At 36.6% G+C, this 14366-nt stretch overlaps 1 protein-coding gene across 1 annotated transcript in view; it reads right to left on the bottom strand.

The window, feature by feature from the left end:
• Positions 1–8745: 8745 nt before the first annotated feature.
• Positions 8746–14366, bottom strand: part of LOC139134753 (uncharacterized) — a 33528-nt gene continuing 27907 nt past the window's right edge. The window contains exons 4-5 of the mRNA XM_070701778.1: positions 11011–11149; positions 8746–10761 (exon numbers count right to left, since the gene is read on the bottom strand). Of these exons, the coding sequence (XP_070557879.1) occupies positions 10628–10761; positions 11011–11149 (273 nt within the window). The 3' untranslated portion in view covers positions 8746–10627. The remainder of the gene's footprint in view (positions 10762–11010; positions 11150–14366) is intronic.

Here is a 14366-nt window from a genome sequence, read left to right as displayed (position 1 = left end):
TTGTACATAACAAGGTTTTTCTTCAAAACAGCCTGTACGAATCCTCCAATATTTTGATTAAAGGTTCCCAGGGATTACCCTAATCAGATATAGTTTAAATTATGATGAATATGCAAATTTATGTTTTTGAGGCTGATTTTGCTATTCTTTTGGTAAAAATCTTCTTCTCTTTCACTGACGTCCTCAATATTTGGTAAACATGTCCCTAATAATGACCTTAGTCAAATTTGTGCCAATTGTGATGAAATATTCAAATTTTTATATTCATGGCAATTTTTGTCATTTTTGGTCAAGAAATCTCTAAAAAAATCTTCTATCTTCTTCAAACTATTAATGAACTGCTTTGATATTAAGGACATAGATCTCTACTGATAACCTCTTTCAGATTGTTCAAATTATGGAGAAATTTGCAACATTGTATTTTTAAGACATTAAAGACATTTCAGATATTTTTCAGATATTAGGGATTACAAGAATGTGATATATACAAATTATGATGAAATCTACGTTTTCTTTTATTTTAAGGGCGATTTTTACCATTTTTGGTAAAAAAAAATTGTATAAAAATTAATAGCAGAGTACACCAGAATTTGAAAGATCTTTACGAATATGTTTTGAATTTCTGAGAGGTAGATTTTTGAAATGTCACCAATTTATTTCAGGGTTTATTTAAAGATATTACAAACAAACAAACCTTTTTGTTTATGAAGGACTTTGTTGGACAAGGAAATAGGTTTTACCCTGCCAAGGACCCACTTTCCCCACTTTCTGCATGTTGTGCCTTACTGTGACACTTTGACAACTGGACATGTTGTGTTTACTTTAGTGTTGACAACTATATATCATATGCACTAGAGAAGCCCTGACTAACTTTTTTTTTCAAAATTTACAATTGTCTATACTTGAGAAAATGTCTTTAAGAAACCATCTTACAAAAATGGAGTATGCATTTCATACATAAACGTGTTTTCAACACTAAAAGTAAGCCAAATTTTGAGCTTTTTCAGATGATTTTTTGTACGTTTTAAACAAGTATGAACATAAAAACGTAATTCGTAATATTTAAGTAAAACCTGCTTTGTCATTACGTTGTTCATAATTTTAAAACGATCTAGAGTGTTTATGGTAATTTTTTATTGCTCATGTTTTGATAGGAAGGTTTTAACACCGTTCGTATTTTCCCATGACAAACTTTACATACAAAGTGGCAATGTTTATTTGCCCATTTTACAGTAAATTATTGTATTTTACTCTAGAAATGTTTTGTGTATTTTTAGAATAAAATAATTTTACTGAATATCAGTGGTCTGTGATGTTATTTCAAGGCTTGAACACTCCCTGAACGCCCAAAATTAAAGGTGTTCAACAAGCGCGCATCATGTGTTCTAGCCTTTAACACACTTATCGTTGAACGGCGTCCATGCGTTCAAAAAGTGTTACAGCCCTTTGAACGCGTAAATGCGTTCAATTTTTTGAACACATTTCATGTGCAACGAGTGTTCTGATATGGAACACCATGGTGTTCAATATAATGTCTGATGAACACGTAGTGTTCAAAATCTGCACACATGTGTTCAAAAATTGAACGTTGGTTGAACACGTAGTGTTAAATTTCTGAACGTCTAGACGCGTTCAAAAAGTGTTACAAAAAGGCGTTTAATTGGTGTTCTATCCTTTAACACTTAACTTTACAGTGTAGATTAATATTGAATATCTACACAGTTACACTGCCACTATATAATTTACCCACTCTATAGGAAAAGCGTTTAATTAACCTCACAATTTTATCGTGTGTGGTGTTTACAGGTACATTTGGCGCCCGTAAGTGAATTTTTCACTAATTTTTTCTTCTTTAAATACGACACAAAGAATATTGTACTGGTCATACTTTTTACAAACACGTTTAACTGACGCTTTGTGACACTTTACGACGTATGTCAACCATCGAATTTAAAATATAACAGAAATGAATTCCCAAATACCATCGAAATGTAAATGCTGATATGTATGTATGTATGTATGTATGTATGTATGTATGTATGTATGTATGTATGTATGTATGTATGTATGTATGTATGTATGTATGTATGTATGTATGTATGTATGTATGTATGTGTGTATGTATGTGTGTGTGTGTGTATGTGTGTGCGTGTATGTATGTATGTATGTACGTACGTACGTTTGTACGTATGTACTTACACGTACGTATGTATGTCCTTTTGTGAGGATGTCCGTCCACTCAAATATCTGGAGAACCGTAGTACTTACAGACTTGATATTTGTTGTGTTGATGCAACACATGATTATGACAAACTAGTTTTGTTAGTTTTTGAAATAAATTTTGAAAAATGCAAATTAGCTCAAAAAAGGCCGTTTTTGGTAAAAAATCATCTTCTTTGTAACAGCTGGTCAGATAGCTTTGATATTTGGTATACAGGTCCCCTAGGGATGACCTTACTTAGATTTGTTGAAAGTGTGATCAAATGTGAAAGTTTGTATTTTTAAGGCAATTATTATCATGTTTGGTCAAACAATCTTTAAAAATCTTCTTCAAAACTGCAGGTCATGCAGCTTTGATATTTGGGATGTAGGTCCCTAGGGATGAACTATTTAAGATTCGTAGAAAATTTGCAAAAATATGCAAATTTGTATTTTTAAGGCAATTTTTGTCATATTTGGTCGAAAACTTATTTCACCAAAACGGCTTGTCCGACAGTTTTGATATTGCTTTGATATTTGGTATACGGGTTCATAGGGATGATCAAAATGTGATATATTCAAAATATAATGAAATCTTCAATTTTGTATTTTTTGGGCAATTTTTGGATTTTTGGTCAATAAATTTGTTTCTCAAAAAGTACTAGTCTGATAGCCTTGATATTTGGTATATAGGTTCCCACAGATGAACTAAACTTAATATATAAAAATTATGATGAAATCTGGAATTTTGTATTTTGGGGGTAACTTTTGCCATTTTTGGTCAAAAAAATTGTCTCTCAAAAACTGCTCATCTGAGAGCTTTGATATTTGGTACACAGGTTTGTAGGAGTTATCTTATTTATGATGCATTGAAATAATGATGAAATCTGCAATTTTGTATTTTTCGGTCAATTTTATTGGCCTAGATGACAGTTTTCTATGCTGGCTATTGATGAATGTCTGTGTATATAGGGGGCTCTGTGAGAATAAGCCATACTGAAACAGTTCTTATGCCATAAGAATACACTGTATTGCCAAAGGACCTCTGCTCTCACTATATCTGGTATTATGCTATGTACGTCCTCTGTACCATCTATAGTAGCTTCAGGGACATTGGCCCTGTTTTGTTGTCTTTTGTAACGATGTGTCTTTTTCTGTACATTTACAGCGTTGCTGCCAGGAATTGTAGATCAGGGGACACTGTGTCCCACTACCATTTATTTTTGTGGACATTTTATACATTTTGGGGACAACAAAAGCAGTTGTCAATCAAATTTTGCATTATTTCGTAACACATTAGTTTCACTGAACAAATTTCAAGCTACCGGGACCGCGTCGCTATTATTGAATTTCAGGCAATTGAAGCAGTATACCATATCTGCCGCAAATCAGAGCTCAGACTGACTAATGTCAAGCAAATTATGATATCAAGTGCAGCGTTTTAATTACTTTTAATCATAGAGCTAGTGTAATCCTCACAATAATTATGCAAAACAAAGATCATCGTCAGTAACAGATATTACTTGTAGACTACACCCATCACAGTTGACTCACGAGTGCGCCCAAGGTGACCGGCAGTACCCAAGAGTGCGGGACAACGGATTCCCTTTTTTGGGACATTGTCGCAAGGGCGCGTCCTGGCGGCAACACTGCATTTAACTTCAACTAAGACTCAACGCGTGCTGTACACATAAGGGAGCGTTCAGTTATTATGGCCGGGGTTGGGCCGGCAAATTCTTCCTGCGCATCAGTCAAAATAAGTGAACCCCCCTACCCATTGTACCAAAAAATTGATGACCCCCCCCTTTCAAGATGACAAAAATTTCATGACCCCCCACATTGCTTGAGTAAAGCTGCACACACAAACACCTCGGGGGTATGGAGCAATAGAATCCCCCACCAAAAGAGCTTAGATTTTTTCAAATGAACTTCTTTACAAAACTCAAAGGTGTTAATGATCAGATTTCCCCTTCTGACTTGCTATAATTTTGAAATTACCTCTCAAAGGGATTGGACAGAAATTACTGGTGGATCGCAATATTTTTGCTCAAGCGTGTGTGTACAAAATTTTGATATTTGGATTTAATTAAAAATCAGCTGTTGATAATGTTGATTCACCATACATGGTATACATATATTTTCTCATACATGTATGAGAAATCTATGTAATACTTTTTCAATGCAAAACTATATCTGTGCATTTATAGATATTTGATAATTTACATAAATGTACGGGTTGTTACAACTGGCATGCGGACAAAGAGTTTGACCTTAGAATTTCACCAAAAATGTTCATCCACTATACATGGGAGTCAATGATAAAATTGTGAATAATTTTTTTCCAGTGAAAAACTTGGTATACTTGTGCATATACAGATGTTCAATAATTAACATTATTTTACTTGATTAGAATATGATGGTTAAAGGTGCATATTATGTGTACAAGAAATCTGATTATGGAACTTCACTGAAAATGTTCATCCACTATACATGGGAGTCTATGAGGAAAGTATGAATAATTTTTTTCCAATACAAAAATAGGTAAACCCATGTATTTATGTAATCTCGATTATTGATATCAATGTACTTGATTAGATTAGTGTGGTAACAAATGGATGTGTTCGCCAGAAATTGGATTTTGGAATTATACCAAAATGTAGATGCACTGTACATGGGAGTCTATGAGGAAAATGAATAATTTTTTTCCAATACAAAACTATCAAAATCTGTGTATTTATAGACATTTGATAATTCATTTCAAAGTACTTAGTTAGCCTAGGATGGTTAAAGGTTGATATGTGTGCAAGAAATTGAATTTTAGAATTTCACCGAAATGTTGATTCACTATGCATTGGAGTCTATGAGAAAACTAAGAATAATTTTTTTTAATGCTAAACTAAATTAATTTGTGCTTTTATAGGTGTTTGATAATTGATACAAATGTACTTGATTCAAATAGGGTATTTAAAAGTTCAGATGTGGACAACAATTATGATATTGGAATTTCACTGAAAAGTATTATTTAACTTTTCATGGTACTAGTAGTCTCAGTACAGGTAACTGTTAAATAATTTCCCTGACAAAACTTGCTATATCTCTAATATGTAAGTAATAGGAATTGTTCATCGCCCTCAGTGCAGTGAGCTTGATTTACAATAAGACACGCCTCAGAGTCGTCAAGTCAAGATGTTCATGTGACAGATAATTATACTTTTGTTCAGATTTACAGGTGAATAACTTCAGAGAATGAAATCGTGCAACGAATCATTTTTATCTCCCAGAATATTTCTGAACACTGAAACTGCTTTTTGACGGGACGGATACTTATGAAAATTAAGTGACCCCCCCTCTGAGCTGTTTGAAAAATACATGACCCCCCCTTTGCAGTTTTCAAATTTGAGGTGACCCCCCCTGGATTTTGCCGGCCCACCCCCGGCCATAATAACTAAACGCTCCCTAAAACTGCCCGCAATGAGCGTCGTGTCCGCCAGACTGTTTTGATTTTAGCTTTATTTGCGAATAAGATTTCGGAAGTGCCGCTATGTCTGATTGTCCCTGGTCAACAGTATGCAAATACCTCAGCTGACCCAGCCTAGCCAGACTGCAGAAGTAGAAAATTTCGCGCATTGTTCACATTTTACATCGATAGAATGCATAATGTGACAAACCAACCCATGAGAAAAGTTTTTGAAGAATGTTGCTTGTGGCATGACATAGACACTTTAAGATTATTACATATTGTTAATCTCAAAATATGGCCTTTTTAGCATCGTTATCTTTACGAATATAATCCATATTGATGCGTCACAGAGCGGTGTATCTACTAGTAGAAGACGTGAGTAAATTTGTAATGAGTGATCTGAATAAAAATCGGTAAAATAGACTTTTCAATCAGTAGTGTGTATGGAATTACCAAATTAACACCCATGTCCTTTTCGAGTTAAATTTGGAAAGATCCCTTTTACACACGTTAATCTCACGCGTGCATAATTTTCCACATGATTGAAAAGAATGGTGCAGATTTTAATTTATTTAATTTCATGAATATTTCATACTTACTCACGGTCAGCAGTTTTTTCAAGATGGCTTTTTTATGAAGATTTCTCATGTCACAGTAGTGTAATAATATGTGTCAGTTTTCACCTGATGGTTCTTAGCATATACTTATGGGAGGCAAGTCTCGCTAGAGAATACATTTGGAAGATTGATTGCATTAGGGCCGTTCAGTTTTTACGGACGGGGGGCAGGGTTCGAATTTAGTGGCAGTCCCGCGTCCACAGACTACCAACTTTTCTCCGAGGCTACCAAAATCCATAAAATGGTAGCCCACACGGACTACCAAATCCTAGGACCTGAAATTCAGTCAGTACTTGGCATGCCGTGTCCGGTCCGTCATTTTGGGATGAGCTAAATGCAGTCATGGAGGTAGTAGGATGATGCAGTCAAACCCAGCTGGACACAGAAAGGCCAAACTATGTCTGTATTATGCAAATTATGAAGGGCCGTGCGGCGGAACTTTGCAACAAAGTTTTAATATCTGAACTCTGATGTGCTTGAATGTCAGGCACAGGAAATGATGGCATTTTCATTGTATTTTGACAGGGACCGTGATTTTGATCATAATGAGTCAATCACAATTACACCGAAAATTATGTCTCCTCCCTACAGAAAACCCATGGCCTATTTTTAGTCTTGCTACAGTATGTCTCAGTGCTGAGAAGGTTGTGTCAAAATTTGCATACAACTCTGAGAGTGAAAGGGAGTGTCAATAGGTCACCGAACTTTTGAGTATCAATATTGTCCAGTATACCTGTTTCCATGGGTATTAAAGGTGTACAATATTCACATCAAATGACTAGAAAATTCACTTCACGGGCAGAATCTTGAAAAATAGCCTTTTCTAGTTCACAAAAAAAGATATTCCTGAACTATATGCATGGGCTACGAGCCATTGCCACTGGGCTACCAACTTCAGAAAATGGTAGCCCAAGTGGACTACCAGGGGAAAAAGTTAATTTCAAGCTGGGAGGGGCGAGTCGGCAAAATCAGGGTGTCACTTAAATTTCGGAATCCAAAAAAGGGGGGGGGGGGAGTCACCTTATTTTAGAAATGTTTTGGGGTCACTGTATTTTCCAAAAATATAACAGTTGAACATTAATGGTTTTCTCTGTCACGATTCATGGCAAGACCACGTCTCAGTATCAGACATGCAGCCACGCCACTCACCAAAAATTGTTTCTGCTGAATGTGTAAGTCAATCTGAATCTTTAAAATGTAGTGACAGACAGGCATGCTTTAATGTATTTCAAATTCATGGGGTCATATTTTTTCGCCTGTCAAAGGAGGGGGTCACCATTTTATGGTCCTGGGTAAAGGGGGGTATATCTACTTTTGAAATAGCTGTGATATCGCAGCGGTGCTGTGGCCTATCGATCGCGCGCTCTCGGGTCAAGGGTCTGTGGCGATGACCCTTGACCCGAGCGCGATCAATATGCCACAGCACCGCTGCGATATCACAGCTACTTTTGAAAACCGATGACATGAACTTGCCTCCCCCTTCTTTGAAGACTGAACGATCCCTTCGACCATTTCAGTGATTTCTTTACCTGGCAGTACATCCGCGTAGACAGTATTGTGGTGCATGGTATTCAAACTTCATCACTTTGGTGCAAAATTGCAACTTGCTTCACGATGAGCGGCAGTCGAAATTCACACCATACAGTTACTGAGTTTAAATTTTGCGTGGTCACTCATAATCGTGAGATAACATTTTAAATAGTCCCTTATACCTATGCAAATGACTATATTTAGTTTTATGCGGAGGTCATGGAAAGGTCCACTGTTCCTGAACACTAACTATTAGACTTGAAATGTTTTGTTATTAACTTCCAAATACTCGTCTTCACATTCGCTATCGTGACTTTGTTCACGTTTACTTACATAAAAGCTGACTCGATCTTTTGATTTGCTTGTATGTTCATGATTTTGATGGCTGAATGATAATCAGAGTTGGTGTTTTTGGAATCGCGATTCAAAAATGGGCAAATAAACTTGATTCTTAGCATTTCAGGTGCAAAGTCGATGGAATTTTTATGCACACAACGTTTTATGCCACCGACCCTCCGTAAACGTGACGAATGGTTGAATGGATTCACATCGGTTTCATTGTCGTACAGATTTTAAAGCGATTCAAGCCCTGTGTAAAAATGATTTTATGAAAAAGATAAGCTGTCTTGGCTTTATTCGAAAACTGGTCTATAACCCTACCTTTTGTGTCAAATTGATTGTATGTGCAAATGAGAGAGAGAGAGAGAGAGAGAGAGAGAGAGAGAGAGAGAGAGAGAGAGAGAGAGAGAGAGAGAGAGTATGGAGAGTAGTATGTATGTATGTATGTATGTATGTATGTATGTATGTATGTATTATGTATGAGGGTGAGTGTACGCCTGCAGGACACGAAATAACAGCATGAGAGTTTAGGCGGAGGACGACTCGCCAAAACGTGCAATATTAGGCTGGCAGTTTGATCAAACAAAGTCGTAAAAAGTGTTTAATTATGATAAAGCACACTTTTTATTTTGCCTGGGGAATGTTGTGTTACATTAAAAATGTTAAGTTTAAATGTCCAGACTCCTTTGAGCGACTTCTTGTTTCGATATACTTCATGACTCGGAGCAATTTACCATGCAAGTGGATGAAATAATAGTTGTCGAAAGGTAACCAACCCCAAATTAAATTGCAGTATATGACGAGGGACACCATCGGATCTCGACCAATTGCAAGGCAGGCTTTGGCTAGTTTCTGGCAGAATCTGGACCAAAAGAATAAATGACGTCATCAAAACGATATGTGGTGATTTAACAGGAAATGCATTGTCAATAAATCATGATTATGCTGGAGTAACATCTGTTGCACCATTGTTCTATTATTTTCAACATCGAAGACATTTATTTGTGACCATTTTCACTCATAATACCGTTGAATTGTACGATTTATAGTTGGTATTTACATAATTATCTCGAGAAAGTATATACATCAGTCATGATTGTGTAGATTGATATTTGAAAATTGTATACATTATTTTCAAGGCTAATTTTTCACCTTTTAAAATTGCCCGGGGATCTCATTACTCCCAGTGGTTTGTTGTTACGTAATGTAATGCGGGGTCAGTCACTGAGGCAAATTTCATTTTCGTCGTTGGAGGTGTATTTCGCATTGTCCTTTACGAAATATTCATAGGAATCCTATGGAATGACCGTCAAGGAAAAACTATAGCTATCGAAAAACGATCGTTCTGGGATGAAGACAAGAAAAACGGACGCCTAAGAAAGTATACTCATAATTATCATCGGAATCCGTCAAGTATTGTTTAGAAATCTCATTGGGTTTTTAGAACGGATCTGCCTCGAACAACAGAATTAAGATGAGTGAATAGCAACGTTGTAACGATACACACAAATGTCGATGATTCGGTAAGGGAGACATGGCAAAATGATCACCATAAAAAACTAGAGTAAATTATTTGAACAAAATTATTTCCGGCCTATCGTTATTTCTCTATAGAACCATCAGGATGGGAATGATCAGATAAAAAAATACCCCATGAATCTTAATAATCTGAGAATGACCATCGGCTAAATAACCAGACCCTGTTTAAAAATAAAACCAAACGCGACGAAAAAAAAGCATATCTAATACACTTTCATATTCGGGGTTCTTTTAAACATTCAGTGCTACCATTATCAGGTGACGAAAAGATTTCTTTTTCCTGACAAGTTTGAGCAGGCAGACGTCTTCAAAAAAGTGTCGGCAACGACTTCACCGGCGGAGGTGTTCGGTCATACTATTGGCTCAGATTCAGATTAAAATGTCATGAGTTCCCCAGACAGTTTATAAAATCTGTAAGCTTTCCGCAGAATGGAAACCGGTAGACAAGTATCGTAATGGAAAGTGAGCACATCTTAATTCAACCGAACTTTATTATAGTGTGGCTGATTACCTTGTGACCTTTGACCCCTAATCTTGCGAACATAACTCTCTAATGTTAAATATTTAAAGTGGTCATTGCTCGAATGCATCAACCACTGACTTGATTGCCTTTTCATAATTAAGACTAATAGACGAGGCTGGTTCAAGTTCCATCGCCCAACAGCTGCTGGATGGCAAACCATCTCACCGATTATACAACGTTTTCATCAAATGTCAAGGGAATTACGTTTGCAGCTAGATGAATTTATTTTTAATGGTTGGTACGGTGACCATCATACTTAAGTAGGAGCTACTACAGCTACTATAACTTATGTAGCCGTCTAATCATATCCACATAAAAGAAATCGCAATTTCCCTTCAGACCATAAAATGCTTAAGTCAGGAGACTGTCTGACGATGGCTACCATCGGATCATTCACTTGCCACTTGGACATTATCGACCCTAAACGCACGTCGTGGCCGGAAAACCAAGGGTCTCACTTATGAACACAGATTTTTTCTCTGGCGTCAGCTGGCGCTCTCTTCTCACAAAACAGGTCCATGACGAGCCACTGCTACCGATGAATAATTCAGACCCTAAAGATAAATGTGAGAAAGAACATGTGTTCTCAAACAGTTTACGGAAATAAACAATGGAAGAATCATAGTATACATGTGTGTATTTTTCCCTTCCAATTCACGTCCTTCATTTGTCTGTCGAGTTTCGTCTGTCTGTCTGCATCCGGCTGCATGTAGTTTACTAGTACGGGTTTTGTCATCTTTGATAGGTAGTAACGTAGGTAATTGTCAACTCAGTTGAAATGCCGAGTTTTGAACCATACTAACGTGCAGCTAATTCCTGTTCAACCAGAGAAAGGATGTAGTTATCTTCATAGAGTGCCCCCGAGCCCCTGCCGACCTGGCTAAGTACGTCGTTTGCTGTGAAAACATTTACAGTAGCTTTTTCCAGATGTGACACCAAATCCTACGAAAGAGCAAAATATAAACGTATGACCATTTTAGACATGTGTTCGACACGCTCTGTAATTTATAAGTGTAGGTGGTTGTTTATGTAGGAGTCTCCATAGCTTTGGAATGGTACGCAAAACTCCGTACCACACAAAAAAACGACGGAGAGGCTCCAGACGAGGGTATTTAAAATGAAAACTGCAGGCAGCGTTGCCCAGACCAAGCATCACAGTTAGGGAGTCTTCAGTAATTATCATAGGGAACCAAGAAATCTAGTTGTTGTTGTTGTTGTTGTTGTTGTGTTTACATTAGTCGTGTTGTTTTTGACCATTGAAATTCAACAAACATAACAGCTACTACTGTAGTGTTGTTTCAAACGTAATGGAGATGTCCTAAGAAAAACTACAAGGACGTTATCATTATTTGATTCGATGCAACTCTCTCCAAACGTACAGTATCTTCATGTACTTACTCAGATCTCGTCATGCTACTTTTCACTCTATCCCTCGTGAATGGAGTGTTATTGTAGCTCTCGGAAAGTTGGATGCGGGAAGGCGGCTTAGGTCGCACCCCTTGCGTAAAGTATATGAAGAGAGTGTAAGTTTGGAGAGAGTTGCATGGGGTCAGATAATGATAGAGTTCTATAGTAGTGTTTCTTAAGACATCGACATTACGTTTAAAACAACAACACAATGGTTATGTTTGTTAAATTTTAATGGTCAACAACAACAACGACACGACTAATATAAACAACGGCAACAACAACAGGTAGATTTCTGGGTTCCCTATGTCATTATAGCCGGGGTTGGGCCGGCAAATTCTTCCAGCATTCCGTCAGAATAACAGGACCCCCGCTAGCGCTACTCACTCAAAATCGTTCATAGCTCCGCCGGGGAAGATACTAAAAAAATTATGACCCCTCCCCCCTCTCCCGCCATTGCTTCTAGGAATTTTTGATATTTTCACGTTTCGGCATGTTGTTATTGTGTCAAAGCTTCAGTAACTATAACTATTGGCAGTTCTCTTGGTACATTTCCTTTCCATGCATCGACTACAGTGTTTTGGTTCACTTCCTATAACATGTTGAAATACCGTGACCCCGTAACTTGTCAGTGTCTCATATGCATTCAATTGCTATTGTTGGAAACTAAAACTGAAGCCTTGGCGTGCATTTGACAGATATACTGTCGATGCTGACAGCCCGAGTAATGAGTATTTCAATATGCCGAAGGGAAATGCACTTAGAAACTGCAGCTGACACAACAGGCAACAAAAGATGAAAAGCAATTTGCAACGGTTACAGTAACCATGCGTTTAACACATATGTCGCAATGAGAATTATTTGGTGTGGGACAAGCGACCTAGCGGCCGATATAGCTCAGCTGTGTTTATGTAGAGAATAAATATTTTTGACACATGTTGATGAAGAAGGTGGAAATCTTTGATAGCTCAATGCAGTGGCCAGAAAAAAGTGGCTAAAATAGCTGCAAAAATACACAATTGAAGATTTCATCATACTTTGGATACATCATATCGGATCATCCCTAAGAACACGTCAACCAAAGCTATCTGATGAGTAGTTTTTTGAGAATAAAATTTTCTGACCAAAAATGGCAACAATTGCCCCCAAAAATAAAATTTGCAGATTTCATCATAATTTCAAAAGATCAAATTTAGTTCATCTATAGAAACCTGTATACCAAATTTCAAAGCTGTTAGACCAGTATTTTTAAGAAACATAATTTTTAACCAAAAAATGGAAAAAATTGACCCAAAAATTCAAAATCGCAGATTTCAACATAATTTCAACAAATATCATTTAGTTCATCTATAGAAACTTGTATACCAAATTTCAAAGCTATCAGATGAGTAGTTTTGGAATTGCAAAGCTATCAGATGAGGAGTTTTGTAAATACACATTTTTTGACTAAAAACGGCAAAAATTGCCCCAAAAATACAAAATTGCAGATTTCAGCATAATTTCAATAGATATCATTAAGGTGATCTGTAGGAACCTGTATACCAAATTGCAAAGCTATTTATCAGATGAGAAGTTTTGGAAATACAAATTTTTTGACCAAAAATGACAAAAATTGCCCCAAAATACAAAATTACAGATTTCATCAGAAATTCAATATATATTACTTAGTTCATCTAGAAATCTGTATACAAAATTTCAAAACTATCAGACCAGTACTTTTTGAGAAATACATTTTCTGACCAAAAAATGGCAAAAATTGCCTTAAAAATGCAAATTTGCATATTTCTGCACAATTTGAACAAATCTGAAATAGATCATCCCTGGGGACATATATAACAAATATCAAAGCTATTTGACTGGTAGTTTTGAAGAAGAAGATTTTTAAAGATTTTTTTACCAAAAATGACAAAAATTGCCTCAACAATACAAATATGCAAATTTCACTACGATTTGAACAAATTTGACTGAAGTCATCCTAAGTAAACTGCATATCAAATTTCAAAGCAATCGGACGAGCAATTTCAGAGTAGAAGATTTTTTACCAAAAACACCAAAAAATGCCCAAAAAATACAGATATGCAAATTTCACCAAAATTTTAACAAACTTAAGTGAGGTCACCCCAAGTGAACTGCATATAAAATTTCAAATCAATTGGACCTGCAGTTTCAGAGGAGAAGGCAATTGTTGACGGACGACGACGGACGACGACGGGCGACGACGGACGATGACGACGGACGACGACTGAATATCAACCTATTTGATAAGCTCCGCTTCGCTGACAGCGGAGCTAATAAAAGTTTGTGTTTACAGTCTATTTTAATATAGACTTGAATTGGTAAACACCAAATCCCTGCCACCTGTACATACATGGCTTTGCTATGTATTGACAAGAACATCACATGTTTTTTGAAGTATGGGTGCATTTATCACTAAGCCTGCATTGCATAGCTCACTGGTTCTAAAATATGTGTCATGAGACTGTTTATATTGAAATCTTACATTATATTTTTAGTAGATGTCCACCATGGAGTAAAACCATAACCGCCATATGTTTTGCACGATGTTGACCCATGTTTATAGGGTACTCAGTCTCATACGCACTCAATTTCGAAATTTTTATTAGAAAACTGTGCTTTATCCAAAATAAATCTTACTTTCATACACATTTATCTCGGAGTGAATGTATAATCTATGTAAACCATCAAATATATGTTTTGTGTCATACAGAGCCCCCGATGTATAAGGTGTAGG

Source organism: Ptychodera flava, chromosome 6 (assembly GCF_041260155.1).
Source record: "Ptychodera flava strain L36383 chromosome 6, AS_Pfla_20210202, whole genome shotgun sequence".
Taxonomy (NCBI): domain Eukaryota; kingdom Metazoa; phylum Hemichordata; class Enteropneusta; family Ptychoderidae; genus Ptychodera; species Ptychodera flava.
The sequence above is the reverse complement of the archived record's forward strand: the minus strand, read 5'-3'. Positions and strand labels throughout refer to the sequence as shown.